The sequence below is a fragment of the Sturnus vulgaris genome, chromosome W, assembly GCF_052056855.1.
Source record: "Sturnus vulgaris isolate bStuVul1 chromosome W, bStuVul1.hap1, whole genome shotgun sequence".
In the NCBI taxonomy this organism is placed as follows: domain Eukaryota; kingdom Metazoa; phylum Chordata; class Aves; order Passeriformes; family Sturnidae; genus Sturnus; species Sturnus vulgaris.
The window spans coordinates 39,858,884-39,881,323 of record NC_142282.1 but is presented as its reverse complement, the minus strand read 5'-3'; the positions used below and the strand labels follow the sequence as shown (position 1 = coordinate 39,881,323).

At 47.3% G+C, this 22,440-nt stretch overlaps 1 protein-coding gene across 3 annotated transcripts; it reads left to right on the top strand.

Moving 5' to 3' along the window:
* The first annotated feature begins 1,608 nt into the window (after nucleotides 1–1,608).
* Nucleotides 1,609–22,038, top strand: LOC148220166 (uncharacterized). Of its 3 annotated transcripts, none has more exons than XR_015799024.1 (2): nucleotides 1,609–1,689; nucleotides 21,489–22,038. XR_015799024.1 is itself a non-coding variant. In XM_088155592.1 (2 exons), exon 2 carries the CDS (start codon nucleotides 8,847–8,849, stop codon nucleotides 10,683–10,685), a length of 1,839 nt encoding a protein of 612 aa, XP_088011718.1. In that variant the 5' UTR covers nucleotides 1,611–1,689; nucleotides 8,274–8,846; the 3' UTR covers nucleotides 10,686–11,523. The 3 variants fall into 3 exon arrangements, 2 of the variants coding, with proteins under 2 accessions (XP_088011718.1, XP_088011717.1); XM_088155592.1 differs by lacking the exon at nucleotides 21,489–22,038 and adding an exon at nucleotides 8,274–11,523 and having other exon boundaries at nucleotides 1,611–1,689; XM_088155591.1 differs by lacking the exon at nucleotides 21,489–22,038 and adding an exon at nucleotides 8,274–11,523 and having other exon boundaries at nucleotides 1,614–5,546.
* Nucleotides 22,039–22,440: the final 402 nt, after the last annotated feature.

Genomic DNA, 22,440 nt, shown 5'->3' with positions numbered 1-22,440 from the left:
GTGCAATAGGTGTTTTCTGTGGAAGAAAAAAGGGAGCGTCCATGCAACACAATTGGACAAAGATTTCTTTTCCAGGTGTTACAGTTTGTATTTCAGGTAAAACGGAAATTTGTGGTGGACCATGGAAACTGTCACTGAGGATTAAAATGTCCCAAGGACCATCTTGTGGTCCATACTTTCCTGTGGGGATACGATAAAATTTTTCATCTGTAATATTTAAGGACAAAACAGTCACCAATTGGCTCCTGGTTCCCATCGAAATCTCGCCAAATGTTGGGTCTGCCTGATGTAGTCTGGAATTTTCTAGGACGATGGGGTTTGATGTTCCTAGTTTGTTGTCATTGGGGCGGGGTGGAAGGCAGCTTTTGGTTTGTTGTCTGCGCTCGGAGCTGAAACCAGGCTGGGTTGGCAGTTTTTTGGCTGCCGTTGTTGTTTTTGCTGTTTTTGGGGTTTGTGGTGGTTGTTGTGGGGGTTTTGGGTGGGTGGTTTGTCAGGGCAGTTTTTTATAAAATGTCCAAGTTCCCGACAATAAAAACAACAAGCATTGTCTTTGGAGACCATCACTGCAAAGGCTCCAGAAACTCCATCAGCAATGCCCTTGGCAACTGCTTTGGCCACTGTGTTTTCAGTGGACATGTGGCGTGTGCAGCTTTCCACCATCTGCTCAGTGGTGGAATCAGTGTCTATAGGTAAAGCTCTTAAAACGGTTTTGCATTGTTCATTTGCATTGCTTAAAGCAAGTTTTCTTAAAAGTTCCTTTTGCACTTCTGTGCTCTCAATTTGTTTTTCAAGGGTATCCTTGAGCCTGTCTACAAATTTTATAAAAGTCTCATCTATCCCTTGATTGATATTAGAGATATGCAAGCTAGAAATAGAGTCATCAGGGGTAAGAAGGAATGAGGTTTTGGCTGCATTAGCAATGTCTTGCAGTGTTTCTTCAGGTATAGATTTAGCTTGTTCTGAAGGTTTAGAAAATACCTTCTCCAGCTAATTGTTCAACAGTAAAATTCTGTCGATTAGGATCTTTAAAATATTTCTCAGAGTATTTTTAATTGTTTTTTCCAATGCCTTTCCCATAACATATATTCGGCCATTGATAGAAGGCAATTGGCCAAATTTCTGAGATCATGTGGAACCATCACAAAAGCAGCAAAAAGAGCCTCTAAAAAATTTCTAAAAATGTGTGCTGATCTGCCGTATTCTTTTGCAATTTTTGCCAATTCTGTTACTTGTTTCGTGTCAATTGATTGCCATTCTGATCTGTTTGTGGATCCTCCTCTGCAGCCTCGTTTATAAATCACAGGAAAGGCAGAGATTTTTTGGGCTAATTGCCAGTTACCATCTGGAGTTGCTTGTAATTTTGCATTGGCCCATAGAGCTGGTTCTTCTGAATCAGAGGCATGTGAATCACTGCCACTGTATTCAGAGGAAGAGTGGCGTCTTCTTAGGGCGCGACGCTTTTTAGAACACGAGGGGGGAAGTTGGAAGAGGGGGGCTTGGGGGGGAAGGGGTCTGAAAGTGCAGAAGGGTGTGCGTGGGTACACTGTATGGTTTGGCCACAGGGTGGCGCTGGCGCAGCAGCGATCGCAGTTGTGCAAGCCTTTGCTGCACCAAGGCCGCCGCACAGGCGCAGGCCTTTGAAACTCGAGACGTGCTCCGAAATGGGTGGGTGTGGGGCTGCCGAGCAGGGTGAGTAGTTAGGAGGGCGCGAGATGGGTTGCGGGGGATGAGCATACATTTGAACAGCGCCATCGGGCGGGAGAGAGGTTTTGGGGACAGCGAGGATGTTTGTTGGGGGCACAACTGGATTCGTGTATGGTACTGGGACAGGAGAATGAACAGAGGGACCCGCGGGGACCGAGGAAGCGTGAAGGGAAGGCGATAAAACATTTTCGGGGACAGAAACGGGGACAGGGGACACCCTGGGGGCTGGGGGTTGGAGAGAGCATCCTGGGGCAGCGTTAAGGGGCAATCCGGTATGGGAAAACGCAGGGTTATGTGAGGAGGTGTTGAGACTTGTTTGTGTAACTTGGGGAGTACCGGAGCCGAAGAAAGGAGACCCTGCATTGCATGGGGAATGGGGTAGAGAGGGGTGAGAGGCGGTTACCAAGGGAACGGGTTGTGGGGCAGGTAAAATCGAGGTGGGAGGGGGGTTTCGAGCTGTGTGGGCTGAGCGGGGCTGGGCTATGGTGGCGGACGGGTGAGTGACAGCTTGGGGGTGTGGAGAACTCTACTATGTAAAGGGTGGAGTTTGCAAACTGTAGCGAAGTTGGTTTCTATGGGAACGTTATCAGTGGGAGGGGGAAGGGCTGGTGGTGGGGAGACAGAGATAGCACGAGGCCCGTGGGGAGGTGGAATGCCGAGATGGAGAGGGGAAGAATTTTCAAGTTCAGGGGAATTCGGGGTTGTGTTAACAAAGGGGTGCCTGGCTTGTGAGGGTGTAGGAGACTCGGTGTGGGGGGGCACTGAATGTTTTATGGGGTTGGAATTGGGGGGAGCTGTAGGCTGGGGAGGGCAGGAGGTGGTTAGGACGGTAAGCGTGCTTTGGGAAGGCAGGGCGCTATTTTGGAGTAGATCAGAGTGGGAACCTGGGGTGGCTATGTGTGTTTGGGCTGGGGAATGGGTAGGAATGTCAGTGTCTATGGAGACAGCGCTTGTGGTGGCAGGAAGCGGGGGAGGGGGAAGGGTTTGTGTATTGTGTAAAGCGATATGGGGCGAGTGGTGTGGGGAGGAGACAGGGGAAACCGTTTTTTGGAGTTTTTGTCTCGCTCTTATGATATATTGAAATAGAGGAATACAGGAGGTTAAGGAAAAATAAGCATTTGCTTGGCATTCATAAATTTTTGTGCCTACATTGTCCTTAAAGGAATCTAAAAGGCTAATTTGGTTATTAAAGTTGGAAAAGTGAGTAGAAATCCATTTTATAAAACTTTTTAAAACAGTCTTAGAATGAAACTGTTTTGAAAAAGAGAAGTTGTTAGCGGATAAAATTTGTTTTATTATATTATATAGATTCCTTTCGTTATGGGAAAGAATAATTTTAGAGAAAGGATTTCCCATAACAGACCCTTTGCCAAACGAGCAGAAAAAAGAGAAAACAAAACAGAAAAACAGAAAAAAACAACCCAGGACCCAGTAGAGAGGGGGAGAAGCTTGACAATACTTACAATCGTCAGCTGGTTTGGGTCATTTGCAGTTCATTCAGTGCTGGCAACTCCAGTCCCGAGGGGGGGGGGGGGGGGTCTCAGGGGTGTTGAAGCTGATCCAGCAAAGTTAAGTCTTTTAAAACAAAGACTTAATTGCCGAATTTCTGTGACACTTGAAAACGGATTCAGTACTAGAGACGCCGTTTATCAAATGCAGCCAGTGTCCACAGAGTTCGAGCGCCACTTGTCGCCGGTGGTTTTTGGGGTCCCTTTAGGACTGCCTCAGCAATCCTCGACGACAGAGCACGTTCTCAAGCCTTGCCCGGATAAGATGTGGCTTGCGGCGTGCTCTCAGCCAGCAGGGTGAAGAGATTGGAATATCAAGAAAGGCACAAATCCATAGACTATTCTATGAAGGCATCCAGTCTTGCATATTCAGCGGTTGGGGTTTTTCAGGGTTTTTTATATATTTTGAGGGTTTTACATTTTGCACCAATTACCAAGGGAATTCTACATTCTAACCGATCCCCGAAGGATTTTACATTAAAAGCTAGCCTATAGATAGTAAAGGAAAATGAACCACTAATATTATAGATAGATAACAGGGGGTCCACTAATGGGGTTTGAATTCTTTTTAGTATTCGTCATTTAGCAAGCAGTTTCTTATCTTTTAAGCTATGGTTTTCCAAGGGGCCTGTTCTGGGGACACAGAGAAACTTTCTTCTTTATGAATGCTTTCTGCTCCCTCCACATATAAACACTTTTATTCCCTTCAATTCAGTTCATGTTCATTTTGTCTATATAATTTCTTTCACATACAATTTATCTTCCCATTCTTTTTCACAATACTGCAAATGTCTCATTTGTCAATTTACTCACTATTCACATTTTAAATACTTCACAAGCTTTTTTTTTAAACACAGTTACATTTTTCTTCTTACACCTTCTTATATTTCTTGTACAAATCATAGAAACAGAATCATTAAGATTGGACAAGACCTCTAAGATCATCAAGTCCAACCTTTCCCACAAAAAATAGACAACTTGTTTTTTGAACACTTCCAGGGATGGAGGCTCTTCCCTGGGGAGCTCATTCCAATGCTTAATTACTCTTTCACTGAAGAAATGTTACCTAATATCCAACCCGAACTTCCCCTTGTCCCCTAGTTGCCTGGGAGAAGAGGCTGATCCCCACCTGACTACAACCTCCTTTCAGGTAGTTGTAGAGAGTGATACGGTCTCCCCTGAGCCTCATTTTCTCCAGGCTAAAAAACCCCAGCTCCCTCAGCCACTCCTCATAGGACTTATGCTCTAGACCCTTCACCAGCTTTGTTGCCCTTCTCTGAACATGCTCTAATACCTCAATGCCTTTCTTGTAGTGAGGGGCCTAGAACTGGACACAGTACTCAAGGTGTGGCCTCATCAGTGCTGAGTACAGGGAGGCAATCACTGCCCTGGTCCTGCTGGCCACACTATTTCTGATACAAGCCAGGATGCCATTGGCCTTCTTGGCCACCTGGGCACACTGCTGTCTCATGTTCAGACAGTTGTTGATCCCTACCTCTGGGTCCTTTTCCACTGGACAGCTTCCCAGCTGCCCCTCCCCAAGCCTGAAGTGTTTTGATACAGAACAAAAAGCCAGAATTTGTCATAGTTTAGTGATGATGGGAGTTGCTCCAACTATGAGCTCAGTCATTGTTGAAAACATCACATCACCCAGTGACGTTTCTTCCACCCACTGCCCACCTCACCTGGGCTAACAGCTAGCTCCGGGAAGCCTGCGTCGGTGAGTGGCCCCTCCCCGGCACCACTCTGGGAGCCGCAGAAGGGGTGTAGCAACAGCTACGCCTGGGCGAGTCGTCAGGGAGGGACAAAGAGGCGCAGGAGAGACCTTTTACGGTTCTGGGGGAAGGGATTTATTGAAGGAAGAGGTAACAGGTCCGGAGGTTGGGAGAGGGAACCGCAAAAGGCAGTTTGAGGGGGTTCTACACAGGCTTAAGTACGGGGGAGGAGCAAGGGGAAGGCACAAAACTCTGGCCAATAACGGTTAACGGGGGGAGGTACAGAAGGCGGGGAAAGGGGTACATTGAGCCAATAAGGCAAACCGAGGGTGGGGATACATACAATATAACCAGTCATGAATACAAAAGGGAATGCTTGACACGGAAACTTCTAGAACAAAGGGAGGGGCTACAAAGGATTGACATCCAGTGGGGCAGGGTTTAGGGTGAGGGACAGGGAAGGTTCCAGATAAAGGGGAGGGGTTTAGGATGACTGACTAGGACAAAGGCGGGAAAGGGAAAAACCATTATGTATTTAACTTAGGGGAAAGAAACTGGGATGAACCATCAACACAGAAGGAAAATTAACATTAAACAACACAACAATCCAGTCACTCGAGTAAGTCAGAATTGTTTGTAAAAGTATTCTTATTAAAATACATCTAGTAGTAGTATAAAGAAAAATTAACATCATGCAGTGTTACAGTGCGGGGCTTAGGAGTGGCGGGAAGAACACAGTAACATACTTCCTCCATGCAGGAGAAGAGAAGGAAGATAGCCCTTTATTTCAAATCTGGTCCTACTTTTTATAATAGACTTCGTAGGACAGAGACAAAGCACTAGCTTATTGGTCCAGACAAAGTAACATCTCTTTCCCAGGTTTTGTCATGTATCCAGCAGGTGTTTATCTTTGTTTTCAATTCTTCTCTTATGTTCACATTAGAGAAAAGTGGCTAGCTTGGGAAAAAACCCTAGATGAACCTGAGAAAGTTGGACTGGAAAAATCCTCACAAGAGGTTTTTCTGGCCCTGACAGCCACAATGCAGAGATATCAGAATCATAAAATTGTTTGGGTTGTAAGGGACCTTTAAAGGTCATCTATTTCAATCCCCCTGCAATGGGCAGGGACATCAACTAGATCAAGTTGCTCAGAGCCCTGTCCAACCTGATCTTGAATGTTGCCTGCGATGGGGCATTTAACTCTCTGGGCAATTTGTGCCAGTGTTTTACCACCATCATAAAAAATTATTCCTTATGTCCAGTCTGAATCTATGCTTTTCTAGTTTTAAAATCATTTCCCCTTGTCCTAGCACTACAGACCCTGCTAAAAAGTGTCCCCATATTTCTTATAAGTTCCATTCAAATATTGAGAGGACACAATAAGTTCTCCCTGGATCCTTCTCTAGAGGCTAAACAACCCCAACTCTCTTAGCCTTTCTTTATAGAACAAGTGTTCCATCCCTCTGATTATTTTTGTGACCCTCCACTGAATCCACTCCAATATATCCATGTCTTTTCTGTGCTGAGGACCTCAAAGCTGGATGTAGCACTCCAGGTGGGTCTCATGAGAGTGGAGTAGATACAGAATCACCTCTCTCAATCTGCTTGCCATGCTGCTTTTGATACAGCCTTGGATACAATTGGCTTTCTGAGCTGTGAGCACACATTGCTGGCTCATCTAGACTGTCATCAACCAGTACTCCAAGTCCTTCTCCTCAGTGCTGCTCTTGATCCATTCATCCCCCAGCCTGTATTGATACCAGGTGTTGCCCTGACCTAGGTGCTTTGTTGAACCTAATGGATCCACTTCCTGAGCTTGTCCAGGTCCCTCTGGATGGCACCCAGTCCCTAAAGTGTGTCAACTGTACCACTCTGTCACTGTTAGCTATATGATTAGCAATGGAAGGCGAGAGTGAAACAAAGCTACACGGTCTCCCTTCAAGATATGAAAGGGACAACTTTATTGTAACACTGCATTCCTTATAAACACTAGATCACTGAACCAAGAAGAGAATACAGCTCATTGGTTAGAGCGAGCAACACCTCTTGCACAGATGTTTTTACTGTAAGCAACAGTTCTCAAGATACACATTCTGTAAACAATAGCAGGTGCATATTATTTCTTCCTGGGAAAGCCTTTGCCTCCAGGCTAATCTCTGATAAAGCAGATGCTTTCCCAGGCTATGCATCCACACCACTCAGCTTGGTGTCCTCTGCAAAGTTGCTGAGGGTGTACTTGATACCACTGTCATTAATGAAGATATTAAACAATACTGGTCCCAATACAGACCCCTGAGGGACACCACTTGTCACCGATCTCCATTCAGACATTAAGCCATTAACTACTACTCTCTGGATGTGACCATCCAGCCAATTCTTTATCCACCACCAAATCCATCTCTCCAGTTTAAAGAGAAGGATGTTGTTGGGGACCATGTCAAAAGCCTTAAAGAAGTCCAGATAAATGACATCTGTAACCTTTCCCTTGTCCACTGATATAGTCACTCCATCATAGAAGGCCACTGCTCTCCGGGGGCAGCACATTAGGAAATAACCTTTCTGCTTTCTGCCCCCTCCGGGTAGTGTCTCCCCACCCCCCAGCTCTGGCCGCAGGGGCTGCACATCCCCCTCTCCCCCCCAGTCCCAGGGACGGGGAAGGTGGCAGCAATGGTAGAGGAGATGCAGGTGGTGGCTTCAGGGGAAAGCCCCCGTGCACCCATTGCCGACTCCCCATTATAGCTGGGGCCACCATGTCTACCTCTACTGTACTTACATCTGTAACATAGATTGGGCTAACAGGAAGGTTTTCTCTCTCTTTTCCTGTCTTTTCCTTTAAAACCATGACAAACTGCTCTTTAGATTTACGACTCTTTTGTAAATTCGGTCGGTATACAAGGAGTAAGAACAACTCCGCGTATAAAATCTCTTGCCATCGTTGTTCTGCACAGAGATGACATGATAATTTTTATGTTACATCGATTTCTAGACTTCCAAATGGAGGTCATGTCCGTCTTCCCCCTAAACCATTATAGGCCACATTTGCATACATAAATGGACTAATTCTCAACTCTCAAGAGAGATGTTTTTGGGCCTGTTGGGGGTTGAATGCTTCGCTTTTCTTTCTGTGGAATTTCTCCCATTGTTATGCTAAGTAATTGTGGCTACACCTTAAAACGACAGATAATGTTCTCTCGTAGGGGGGTGGCTGGAGGGGGAGGGGGGGGGGGGAACCGGAAAAGGAAAGGTGGGATAGGGGGGTCTGGAGCGGGGGGACTGGCTCTCGCTTGGCTCGTGGAGTGGGAAGACAACCTGGGCTCTGCTCTGGCATCTTCCCCTGTCATCCCAGCGCTGAGATCCACGCTCCCTGCCTTTGGACATCGCTCCGCGGCTCTCCCAGCTCACCCTACTACCTCCGGACACTCTGCTGAGCACCACGACCGACACCGTGAGGGGGGAGTAACTTTCCCCATCCTCTCTCTCCCCTGGGCCGCGGCCGCCATCACCCAGCCCTCTTCAACTGCGCGGGACCTGCCCTGCCCCCACAGCACCGGTAACAGCACAGGGAGACGGCCTGCGGCCAGAAGGGACTGGAGCGGAGCTAGACTGTTTCTGTTGCCAATTTTTATAGCTGTTGTTGTTTTTTTCTGCTTTTGTTAAATACCAGTAAAGAACTGTTATTCTCATCCCCATATCTCCTGCCTGAAGGTGTCTGAATTGGACCTAAAATAATTAAAAGGGAGGGGGATTGCACTCTGCATCGCAGAAAAGGGGCTCCTGCCTTTCCTTAGACCATACCTGTCTTTCAAACCGAGACAGATTTTGGCGCCCGGAACGTGGGGCATTGCCTGAGGGCATTGAGAGAGGGGTAGAAAAGGGGATAACAGTTCTTAAATTACCCAAGCTTGTGGTAGGTGACACCATGCTGTCCAGCTTACCCTGGATTGGCCTCCATGTGGTCACTGCTATATCTCTCCCATTTGCAAGCCCTTTTTTAAACATGAGTTTCATAACCAAGGTTACTGTGGCTATTATCCAGTTTATTATGTGGGTTGATCAGTTGAGGAATTCATGGATTTTTAATTTTCTCTGGAAGATGGCCACATGGATTCAGAGCTATCACACTCTAAGTGTGTGTTTCTGGGGCTACTTCAATAATGGTACTTACTGTGAGGAAGTGGCAGCAGGTGAAATTTTTTCTCAACCCATCACAGGGTTTTTGAAGTTCACCCCACCAGTCTTCAAGGGGTTCCAATCCACTTTAAATGCTAATGACATTATATTGTGGCTAGTGTTGCTTATATCCCTGTTAAACCTGTTCTATCTAACATTCAGAGATAAGGGGAGATTGACTTGGATAACAACCCTGATACCTACCCGAGGAAATAGTGATGTTACCCCAGAGCCTGATCCTATCCCAGAGACTAGGGATATTACCCCAGAGTTTGACCCTGCTCCACAGCCCACCTCGGAAAGGAACCACCCAGAATGGGTGGGGGTGCTAGCAAAGGAGATACGTGAGATGGGCCAGATGCTGAAGGAGTACCTCTCCCCAGCTGGTGAGAAACCCTCCCCCTGCCTTAAAGAGGGAGACTCTGGTGGTGCAGCAGTGGGACCCACAGATGTTACATCTGTCCAGGTTCCAGCTGAACTGCAAGGGCACTCACAGCCAGCAGCAGTTGCCCCTGTGGAAACTAGGAAGTCTAAGATGAAAACAAGGCACCTAGATAATAAGGGTCAGGAAGGGGGCCCCTCACAACCAGCAGGGGAGCCAGAAGTTGAGATCATCACCGAGTCCCTGTCATACGAGAGTCTCCGTAACCTGCGAAAAGACATTGTACGGCGGGGCCGTGAGGCTTTTACAACCTGGTTACTGCGGGTCTGGGACCTTATGGGTACAGGTGTGCAACTGGATGGTACTGAGGCAAGGAATTTGGGAGCCTTGACCCAGGACTCAGGTGTGGACCAGGTATTTGTAAGGGAGACAGGTCTCCTTTCCCTCTGGGAGCGACTTTTAATGAGTGTGAGAGAGAGATTTGTCCACAGGGAAAGAATGCAGGAGTACCACCAGAGAACACGTTGGAATACCCTTGAGGAAGGGATCCAAAAGCTGAGAGAAGTGGCAGTACTGGAGGTGCTCTTTGGGAGGGATGGACAGCATGACAATGACCCTGACAAGGTCAGGTGCACAGGGCAGATGTTGTGGAATCTGGCAAACCTGGGCCCATCTCAATATACCCCCTTTATTGCAATGATTGATGCTGATACCAACCAAGTGACAGTGGGTTCTGTTGCCAACAGGCTCAGGAATTATCAGAGTATGATGGCTGGCCCAGTGCAGGCTCATGTCTCTGCTGTGGCTAAGGACCTCAGAGAGGAGTTTAAGGAGGAGATGAAGGAGATAAGGGAAGAGGTGAGGAAGATCAGTGCAGCACCAGTGAGAGTCATGGACCCCAAAAGTAGAGCCCAACGCCCCCCAGCTAGGGAGAGAGGGTACACCCCACGTGCTGACCTGTGGTTTTTTCTACGTGACCACGGGGAAGACATGAGAAGGTGGGATGGGAAACCCACTTCCGTCCTGGCAGCACGGGTGCGCCAAATCAGGGAGGGGAACACCAACAGAGGGAACTCCACTAAAGTGAGGGTAGCCTCAGCCTCCCATGGAGGTGCAGGGTATTACAGAAGGGAGGATGATCTGTCAGATCCCCTTGAAGGAACCTCCAGTATGTATGCCCAGGAGAGAAATAATAACCAGGGCTAGAGGGGCCCTGCCTCTAGCCAGGGAGAGGCACGGGAAAACCGGATCTTTTGGACGGTGTGGATCCGATGGCCTGGCACATCAGAGCCACAGGAACACAGAGCATTGGTTGACACTGGTTCACAATGTACATTAATACCATCAGGACATGTCGGAAAGGAACCTGTTTCAATTGCTGGGGTTACAGGGGGATCTCAGGAATTGACTCTGCTGGAGGCTGAGGTGAGCCTGACTGGGAAAGAGTGGCAGAAACATCCAATTGTGACTGGCCCAGAGGCACCATGTATCCTAGGCATAGACTTCCTCAGGAATGGCTATTACAAAGACCCAAAGGGACTCAGGTGGGCTTTTGGAATAGCTGCTGTGGCAGCAGAGGGCATTAAGCAGTTGAACACCCTGCCTGGGCTATCAGAAAACCCATCTGCAGTGGGACTCCTCAGGGTGAAAGAGCAACAGGTGCCAATTGCTACCTCAACAGTGCACCGCCGGCAGTACCGGACGAATCGAGATGCCGTGATCCCCATCCACAAGATGATCCGTGAGCTGGAGAGCCAAGGGGTGGTCAGCAAAACCCACTCACCCTTCAACAGCCCCATCTGGCCTGTGCGTAAATCGGAAGGAGAATGGAGATTGACAGTGGACTATCGTGCACTGAATGAGGTGACTCCACCGCTGAGCGCTGCCGTGCCGGACATGCTGGAACTGCAGTACGAGCTGGAGTCCAAGGCAGCAAAGTGGTACGCCACCATTGACATCGCCAATGCATTCTTCTCCATTCCTCTGGCAGCAGAGTGCAGGCCTCAGTTCGCTTTCACCTGGAGGGGTGTGCAATACACGTGGAACCGACTGCCCCAGGGGTGGAAACACAGCCCCACCATCTGTCATGGGCTGATCCAGGCTACACTGGAGAAGGGTGGAGCTCCAGAACATCTGCAGTACATTGATGACATCATTGTGTGGGGGGATACGGCAATGGAAGTATTTCAGAAAGGAGAAAAGATCATTGAGATTCTGCTGGGAGCCGGCTTCGCCATTAAAAAGAGCAAAGTCAAAGGGCCTGCCCAAGAGATCCAGTTCCTGGGAGTAAAGTGGCAAGATGGACGGCGCCAGATCCCCAGTGAGGTCATCAATAAGATCACTGCAATGTCTCCACCAACCAGCAAGAAGGAAACACAAGCCTTCCTAGGTGCCATAGGCTTTTGGAGAATGCACATTCCTGAGTACAGCCAGATTGTGAGCCCTCTTTACCTGGTCACCCGCAAGAAGAACGATTTCCACTGGGGCCCTGAGCAGCAGCAAGCCTTTGCCCAGATCAAGCAGGAGATTGCTCATGCTGTAGCCCTTGGCCCAGTCAGGACGGGACCAGATGTGAAGAACGTGCTCTACTCTGCAGCCGGGAACCATGGTCTGTCCTGGAGCCTTTGGCAGAAGGTGCCTGGTGAGACGCGAGGCCGACCACTGGGGTTCTGGAGCCGAAGCTACAGAGGGTCCGAGGCCAACTACACTCCAACGGAGAGGGAGATCTTGGCCGCCTATGAAGGGGTCCAAGCAGCCTCAGAGGTGGTTGGCACAGAAACACAACTCCTCCTGGCACCCCGACTGCCAGTGCTGAGCTGGATGTTTAAAGGAAAGGTTCCCTCAACCCACCATGCCACTGACGCCACATGGAGTAAATGGATTGCCCTCATCACACAACGTGCCCGTATTGGAAACCCGAATCGCCCTGGGATTTTGGAGATTATTACCAACTGGCCGGAAGGGGAAGACTTTGGCCTTGCCGACGAAGAGGAACAGGAACAGGTGACCCGGGCCGAAGAAGCCCCACCGTATAACCAACTGCCAGCAGATGAAACATGCTATGCTCTTTTCACTGATGGTTCCTGCCGCATCGTGGGGATGAACCGGAAGTGGAAAGCAGCCGTATGGAGCCCCACACGACAGGTTGCACAAGCTACCGAAGGAGAAGGTGGATCGAGTCAACTTGCTGAACTCAAAGCTGTTCAGCTGGCCCTGGACATTGCTGAAAGAGAGAAGTGGCCAAAACTCTACCTTTACACTGATTCATGGATGGTAGCCAATGCTCTGTGGGGATGGCTGGAAAGGTGGAAAAAGGCTAACTGGCAACGTAGGGGAAAACCAATCTGGGCTGCCAATGAATGGAAAGACATTGCCACCCGGGTAGAGAAGTTGCCTGTGAAAGTCCGTCACGTAGATGCCCATGTCCCCAAGAGTCGGGCTAATGAGGAACACCGACACAATGAGCAGGTAGATCAGGCTGCACAGATAGAGGTGTCGCAGATAGATTTAGACTGGCAGCACAAGGGAGAGTTGTTCCTGGCTCGATGGGCCCATGATGCCTCAGGTCATCAGGGCAGAGATGCCACATATAAGTGGGCACGAGACCGAGGGGTGGATCTAACCATGGACAGTATTTCCCAAGTTATCCATGACTGTGAGACATGCGCTGCCATCAAGCAAGCCAAGCGGGTGAAGCCCCTCTGGTATGGGGGGCGATGGTCCAAATATAAGTATGGAGAGGCCTGGCAGATTGACTACATCACACTGCCTCAAACCCGCCAGGGCAAGCGCTATGTACTGACCATGGTGGAAGCCACCACTGGATGGTTGGAGACCTACCCTGTGCCTCATGCCACTGCTCGGAACACCATCCTGGGCCTGGAAAAACAAGTTCTTTGGAGGCATGGTACCCCTGAGAGAATTGAGTCAGACAATGGGACTCATTTCAAGAACAGCCTTATAAACACCTGGGCTAGAGAACACGGCATTGAGTGGGTGTACCATATCCCCTACCATGCACCAGCTGCAGGGAAAGTTGAACGGTGCAATGGCCTGCTTAAAACCACCTTGAAGGCACTGGGTGGGGGAACTTACAAGAACTGGGAGATTAATCTACCAAAGGCCACCTGGTTAGTGAACACCCGAGGTTCCACTAACCGAGCAGGCCCTGCCCAATCTGAGCCCTTGGGAATATCGAATGGAGATAAGGTTCCAGTGGTACACATGAGAGGTATGCTAGGAAAAACTGTTTGGGTGAATCCTGCCTCCAGCAAAGACAATCCCATCCATGGAGTTGTATTCGCTCAAGGACCAGGTTGCACCTGGTGGGTGATGCAAAAGAATGGAGAGACCAGATGCATACCCCAAGGAGACCTTGTTTTAGGGTGAAATACCTATAGTACTGTGCCTATGTCTCTAACTGCATGTATGTATATATAATGTAACAGTTTAATTTGATATAGCATATTAGTATGGGAGAAATTCAGGGGTGGATAATGTTGGGGGTTGAATGCTTCGCTTTTCTTTCTGTGGAATTTCTCCCATTGTTATGCTAAGTAATTGTGGCTACACCTTAAAACGACAGATAATGTTCTCTCGTAGGGGGGTGGCTGGAGGGGGAGGTGGGGGGGGAACCGGAAAAGGAAAGGTGGGATAGGGGGGTCTGGAGCGGGGGGACTGGCTCTCGCTTGGCTCGTGGAGTGGGAAGACAACCTGGGCTCTGCTCTGGCATCTTCCCCTGTCATCCCAGCGCTGAGATCCACGCTCCCTGCCTTTGGACATCGCTCCGCGGCTCTCCCAGCTCACCCTACTACCTCCGGACACTCTGCTGAGCACCACGACCGACACCGTGAGGGGGGAGTAACTTTCCCCATCCTCTCTCTCCCCTGGGCCGCGGCCGCCATCACCCAGCCCTCTTCAACTGCGCGGGACCTGCCCTGCCCCCACAGCACCGGTAACAGCACAGGGAGACGGCCTGCGGCCAGAAGGGACTGGAGCGGAGCTAGACTGTTTCTGTTGCCAATTTTTATAGCTGTTGTTGTTTTTTTCTGCTTTTGTTAAATACCAGTAAAGAACTGTTATTCTCATCCCCATATCTCCTGCCTGAAGGTGTCTGAATTGGACCTAAAATAATTAAAAGGGAGGGGGATTGCACTCTGCATCGCAGAAAAGGGGCTCCTGCCTTTCCTTAGACCATACCTGTCTTTCAAACCGAGACAGGGCCCATAAGAGCACATATGGTACCTGAGATCCAAATGCCAACAGCACCAGCATCACCTGGCCACAGGTAAAGCTATGCAATTACATTCTTAAGGCAGTACCTGTTCCCGAAACCACAATGATGGCAACTTTGGTCACAGACAGACAGAACCACTGCCTGCTGGAAGCGAGGGAGAAGGAATGAAGAAAACTAATCAAAGTCCCCTTGCCCTGGGCCCCCCGGCCCCTACCCTGCACTAAACACAACAAAAAGAAACCTACAGGAGATCTCCAAATACAAAGACCACAAATGCTAGCAACAAAATACCACTTTTATTGCCTATGAGTTACCTTTGCTTTTGCTCTGAATTCTGGAACCTCTGGCATTTCTTGGATGGCCAAGAAAAGCCCCCTTCAAAATGTGGCAGGAGAGGGGGTAGCTGGATATGTTTTGGTCCAAGAAGCTTTGTTCAGAAGTCCCCTCTGTCCTGGAGGACTCGGCACAAAGCTGTTGCCTTTGAGTCCCTAAAATCAAAAGCCAAACAAGGGTAGGTGATAAAAAGCAGTTACCATTTAATGAAGGTCCCTCCAAGTGCACAACATGCATGCCGAAAATGTGTCACAAATACACATATGATACAGGGCTTTTACACTCTTATAATTTGGCAAATTAGCATAATTGACAAGAATCCCCAATAAGAAGTAGAGTTAATGAAGTAATTCCCTCTCTTGGTTCAACCCCCTCTGAATGCCCCCTCCTTGCTCTACCTTGCTTATGTCTAATGCGTGGCAAAGTGTCTTGGGAAGGTGACTTGGCCTTGGTTCTCAGAAGAAGCAAGATTAGAACAAGCCTTCAGGAATTTGTTTGTCTAATAGGAAAAGTACTGGAGTTAGCTAGGAACTATATAACTATATAACTATATAACTATATAACTATATAACTATATAACTATATAACTATATAACTATATAACTATATAACTATATAACTATATAACTATATAATAGTAGTCAAAGGAGCTATGAATATATTTGAAGAATATATTAAGCAAAAATCATTTTGGCATCAATAAAACTCAAAGTTTTTCCAATGACACCAGCCTCAGAGCCACCCGTTGATGTGATGGATCTGCCTGTTCCCTTCAATATTATTCCTTACTACTGAAAGGATTGAGAAGAATACTCCCTGTGCTCCTGATTCTTCAACCAATCATCCCGAAGCCCTGACATCTATTTTGATTGCCCTTGGACTTCTATTTGTTCTCTTATTACTGACTTGAAGAACCAATAATGGGCAAAAATCAGAAGGCCTTACTAGAACCTTACTAAAGGTTGGAATAGGTCAAATATGTTGTTATCCAACCTGCACATTTTGGTCTGTATTTTGTCTTATATAAACTTTTTTGTAATGAGATATGGTTTCAAAACAGTGAGGGCTCCCCATATTCGTGGCTTCATGGACTGTGGTTCTACAGGAGCTGAGACAGGGTAGCTGCCATGTTCACCCTTATTGTTTATAGCCTGAATGCAGGCTGCCTTTGTAACAGCAGTAAAAAGTTCATTTAATAATTGCATAGGGATAGCAGTGGGTTCTTTTCATTCTTGAGGATTTATGCTCCCTGCTCAATAAGCTATTTGGCATATGATAGAATATGGTTCATTGTTAAGGTCTGGTCCCCTGTTAAAAATACTCTTGGTCCCCAAAAGCTGTTGTAGTGGTTTGACCCTGGCTGGATGCCAGGCACCTAACAGAGTCGCTCTATTACTCCCCTCCAGAAGTAGACAGGGGAGAGAAAAAATAATTAAGGGTTCATAAGTTAAGGACTGGGAGAGATCACTCACTGAATACCATCACAGGCAAAACAGACTGAATTTGGGGATATTAATTGAATTTATTGCCAACAAAATCAGAGCAGGATAATGAGAAGTTAAAACAGTTCTTAACACCTTCCCCTGACCTCTCCCTCTTTCCCAGGCTTTACCTCCTTCCCCCAAGTGGCATAGGGAGATGGAGAATGGGGATCACGGTCAGTTTATCACACGTTTCTGCCGCTGGTCAGGGAGGGGAGTGCTTCCTCTGCTTCAGCATGGGGTCCTGCCCATGGGAGACAGTCCTCCATGAACTTCTCCAACATGAGTCCATCCCATGAGCAACAATTCTCCATTAATTGCTGCAATGTGGGTCCCTTTCTACAGGGTGCAGTCCTTCAGTCACAGTGTGCTCCAGCTTGGGTTCCTGTTGGGGGTTGGTTTTTTCCTTTCCTCTCTGTGGAATTTTTTCCCATTGACATGCTAAGAAGTATTGATGGCTAGGCCCTAGAACTGATGGCTAGTGATAGGGGGAGACTTTCTTTTTTTTTTTTTTCCGAGTTTCTCTCTTAGGAGAGGGGGGGGGAAAGGGGGGGAAGACCGTGAGATCAGGAGCAGGTAAAGGAGGGCAGAGGCACTTGCCTCTGCTGCTACCCCCACCCCCGTCATCCCAACGTCGTGGGGCTGCCTCTTCTGGTGTTGCACACCACACCCCTGCTAGGATGCTCTCCTGCTTCAGCCTGCCATCTTCAAGCATCCTGTTGGAGCACCAGGACCGACACTCCAAGGATCCATGAGCCGAGTGTCTCCTCCACCCTTCCCATCTGGGACACAGCTGCCATCACCCCCAAGCACTCCTGCAGCCATGCAGGATCACCGCATCTGCCCCTGTCCACTGGGAGCCAGCTGGCACTCTGCCAACTGGGACAGTAACTGCTCCAGAGGGGAAAGGTGTCCACAACCAAAAGAACTGTTGCTGGGTTCCTGTTCTGTTTGTTGTTAATTTCATAGTTGTTTAGTTTGCTTTGTTATATATATATATATATATATATATATATATACTAGTAAAGACCTGTTATTCCTACCCCCATATCTTTACCCGAGAGCCCCTTAATTCCAAAATTATACTAATTCAGAGGGAGGTATTTATTGGCTTCATTTCGACGGAAGGCCCTGCTCTTCCCTAGCACACACCGGTCTTTTCAAACCAGGACAGTCCCTCACAGGATCACAAGTCCTACCAGGAAGCCTGCTCCAGTGTGGGCTCCTCTCTCCATGAGTCAGCAGGTCCATCCCAGGAGCCTGGTCCAGCATGAGCTTCCCACAGGGTCACAGCCTCCTCTCAGGCATCTACCTGCTCCAGCATGGGTCTCCTCTATGGGCCGCAGGTAGTTCTCTGCATCCTCATTGTCCTTCAGGGGCTGCAGGGGCACAGCTGCTTCACCATGGTCTGCACCATGAGCTGCAGGGGAATCTCAGCTCCATTGCCTGGAGCACGTCCTCCCCCTCCTTCGTCCTTGACCTTGTGTTATAGTTTAGGTTTGCTAATTTCAATGTACTCATTTTCTGTTGTGAGATAGAATTAGAAGCAAAAGCAAGGCAGGCCTAAAACTTAAAAGGGTACAAAAAAAACTTTATCAACAACATAAAGAAATAATAAATTCAGAATAAGATCTTCAGACCACTCCCTCCTCCCCCCTCCCATGATGCCTAGAGGAGCTGGAACAGAGCCTACACAGAGTTAAGGGGAATAAAATGGAAATTTATTGAGAAACCTTCAAAGGCCACACCCTGGCAGTACCAGTGCCACAGTCATGGCCCCTACCTGGATGGCTCCGAAATGGAAGCAAAAGAGGGCTTCGTCATGGGATCTTACATCTTTATAGGTTTTAGTTCATTTGCATGCAGGAGTCAACTGCCTAATTAATAGTCTCAAATTGTGAAATTTCGTCCTCCTTGCTTGCTTGCTTGCCTGCCCTCCACTTTTCACGTTGTTTATGCTTAGGGCCTGAAGTTTGAAGAAATTGTCCTTGAGTCCTTAGCTGGAATAGGACTGTTTTGTCTTCACCACCCAAGCACAACAGAAAAGCACACCCAAGCAGAACAGAAAAATGTAAAACTTAAGGCATCAATTTCCCCCCTTTAGAGGCTCGACAAGGCCTCTACTTTGTCGAGTGTCTATTTTAAATATTACTGACAAGTATTTAATGACAGATGTGTCTAATAATAATAAATATCTAACATTAGATAAATATATAATAGTAAATACATACTTAAACATAAAGCTAATAACAAAAAATATCTAATAAGAATAATATATTATGCAATCAAATATTATATATATAAAAAGAATAGTAATTGGACACATTGGACACAGAAGAGGAACCACTTAAAATATATTCTCATTTTCATCAGTCTTTGTTGTTACAATTGTTCAGGAGCAGAAGCTTTCTTAATTCTGGAGTAGTGAATCCAGGGTCCTCTGCCAGCAACTTTGACTGCAGTGAAGGTGGTTAGCAGGACTTTAAATGGTCCTTTCCACTTGGTTTGCAGAGGATCACTGTCCCACCACTTCACATAGACACAGTCTCCAGGCTGGAACGGATGTGCAAGTGTGTCCAGTCCTATGGGTCTCCATAGCACAATGTAACTCTGGAGCTTCTGCAAAGTGGAACTTAAAGCCATTAAGTAACACTGTAAATCATGTTTCCCCTTCATATGAATTTCACCTGGAATATGTGGGATTTCATATGGTCTACCATATAATATTTCATAGGGACTAATGTTATCCCTCCATCTGAGTTGCATATGAATTCTCAGCAAAGCTATTAGATAAGGTCTGAACCCATGTCATGGATGTTTCCTGAAAAATTTTACTAATTTGTCTTTTGAGAGTCCCATTCATACGTTCAACTTAACCACTCACCTGGGGTCTATAAGGGATATGCAGATCCCAAATAATTCCCAAAATCCGACTAACTTCTTTAACCACTGTAGCAACAAAGAGTGGTCCCCTATCTGATGACATTCCCAAGGGAACCCCGAACCTTGGAATTATATGATTAAACAAAACTTTCACCACTTCCTTGGCTGTGTTAGTGCCACAGGGGTAAGCTTCCAGCCATCCACTGAAGGTGTCAACTAATACCAGTATGTACCGGATCCTTCTTTGTGTGGTAACTCCGCAAAATCTGTGTCGTAGGTTACAATGTAAAGATCTGCCCAAAAGTATATATTCTATTACCATCTGTTAAAACCAGGTGGGGCAGTGATCCTTATAGCTGTGGGAGATATCCTCTGCTGATGGGCCATCTGTTAAAAACCAGGTGGAGTGGTCATCTTTATCTGTTCCACAACCCATCCTTCCTCCAGGAGGATATCTTCTGTTAATGGGCCACTGAGTCTCACTGCATGACTGATAAAATTCCATCATCCCATTGGGAGATGCTCCAGCCAGGGGGAAGAACCAAGCCTTTCCTATGTAGATAAAAACTGAGATTTGGAACACCAAAGCAGCCTTTTTCCACTGGATCCCAGAGGAAAAGATGACCTTTCCACATCATCACTGGACCTTCGGAGGAAAACTGCACCCTTCTACAGGACCACTGCTTCAACTGAAGCATCTGTCACTCCAGGAAGACTGCAGCCACCATTTAATCGGACTGCTACCAACACCCTGTCTGACAGGGTGTCAGGTTGTATTCTGACTCTGTCAGTGGTTTTCTTTTGTACTATTGCATGTATTATATTTTTTCTCTTTTTTCCTATTAAATTGTATTTCTGACTTGGAGTGTCTCACTGGTTTTGCTTTCAAACCAGTACAATTTGCCAGTAATCCCCAGGAAGATCCCCTGCATTTGTTACTCCTAATACAACTCTCTTGTGTCAGAGTTGTTTTTACAGCAAATTTCACATTTACTTATTACTGATTGCATAATATTAGTCATTCCCTTTCCTATTACTACTTTTTTTAGATGTTTCAAAAGTTTTTCAGCCTGGAAATGTGTGGTTTCATGTTCTCTTTGAACTAACTTCCGAAGGATCAGGGGTGGGACTACCACCTGGTTTGCTGGTGTAACAGCCCATCCACTTTCCATGATTTCAGCTTTAAGGAATTTAATTAGTTTGTGGTCCGCTTGGTCATATCTTGGGGTGTAAGCAGACAAATCAATCTCTTTCTGCAGAATCACTGTGAGAATACCTTTTTCTGCAATCCTGTTACTGGTGAGGAGAGCCTCCGTGAGGCCCCGAAACTGCTCAGGCAGTTCTCAGCAACAAGGCACGTTTGCAAGCCTTGACTGGATAGAATTAGGGTTCACAAAGTGCCTCTTGAGCCAGCAGAGATAAGAGACCAAGAAGTGACGAGAGGAAAGTTCCATAGAGTTTATTTCTTCTATGAAGGGAGTCCAGTCTAGCAAATCCACTGGGAGGGGTTTCTAAGGGGTCTTTATGGGGTTTAAGGGTTTTACATTTTGCACCATCTACCAAGGGAATTCTATAACTAACCAATCTACAAATGGCTTTAGGGGAGAAATTAACCAATAATCTAAGAGGAAAATAAACCACTAATATTACAGAAAGATAACACAGGGGTCTACAAGGGGGGGGCAAAATACTTCTTGGTATTAGTCACTCTAAGCAAGCAATTTCTTATCTTTAAGGTATTGTCTTCCTTGGGGCCCCTTCCAGGGACTTAGAGAGGGTTTCTGCTTCAGAAATGGTTTCTACTCCCTCCACACAATCCTTCTTGCTGTATAATCAGCAAAGCAATTTCCCAGTTCTGGAGTGGATTTTCCCTTTTGTTGACCTCTACAATGGATGATAGCTACTTCTGCGGGCTTTTTAATGGTCTCTAAGAGGGCGAGTATTTGCTCAGCATGCTTGATCTGATTACCTTGAGCATTCTGTCTCCTTCCAGATGGCTCCATGCGCGTGGACAACACTAAATGCATGTTTTGAGTTAGTCCATATATTTACCTTTTTTCCCTCTCTCAAGTCTAGGGCTCCTGTCAGTGCAACCAGGTCAGCCTTCTGTGATGACACATCTGCTGACAGGGTCATTGAATCGATCACCTTGTCCTGTGTGGTCACTGTTGTAAGAGATGGCCCAGAGTTTCCCTTATTTGTCTCATGACCGTAACAAGAACAGAGACTGCAACCCCGAGGACCCCACTAGATTTGACAGAGAGGAGTTCTGGCCTGGTCGAGGAGGATGCTTGCCAAGTGAATGTTTGCAGGTGCACTGTGCTTGTTGTGCTATGCTGCCATGGTATGTTGTATTGCACTGTTTGTTTTACAAGTTGCACTGTTCATGGTTTTATATTGCACTGTTATGTTTATAAATTGCACTGAGAAAATGGTTTGCCTTGTATCTCCCTGAGGCTTGTGAAGTTGGTTCAGTCCTTCCTTAGCTCCTCCCAGTCGGCGGTGTTCCATTGGTCACGGATCTGTTCCTCCCCTTCTCTTTCCCTGAGTTAAAAAGTGCCTGCCATCTTCCCTCACTCTTTCTCCTTTTGCCATGTGGACAGAATAAACTGTGGATCACCTTCCCATGGGAGAAACAAGCCTTCTTTGGTTTTTTTTTGCCTTTGTCTATGAGGATTTCCCACCCCTCTCTAGTCCAGAGCTAGCCAGAGGACCGGAGAGGAAAAAGGGATTTGCCTCAGCTGGAACTCCAAACGTGGGGCTTCCCATACGGTTAGAGGCCCCACGAGAAAGTTTCAGCCTCCTCCATGTTCCCGCCCTGCATGACGTCATCCTGCAACCCTGCCCTCATGTCTTGTAATCCTGGTTCCCATGGTTGCCCCTCCCTCCCGGGTGGCTCCACCCCCTCTCATGTTCTAGTTTCCCATGCCCCGCCTCCTGGTTGCCACAGAAGTGAGGGCCGGGGGTGCGGCACTCCACTTACTGGTTCCCACACGGAGTGGAGGGAGGAGTGGTCTTCCTCCCGATT

Excerpts from the sequence above, each read along its gene's own strand:
- LOC148220166 (XM_088155592.1), top strand. The coding sequence starts at position 8,847 with ATGCTGTCCAGCTTACCCTGGATTGGCCTCCATGTGGTCACTGCTATA.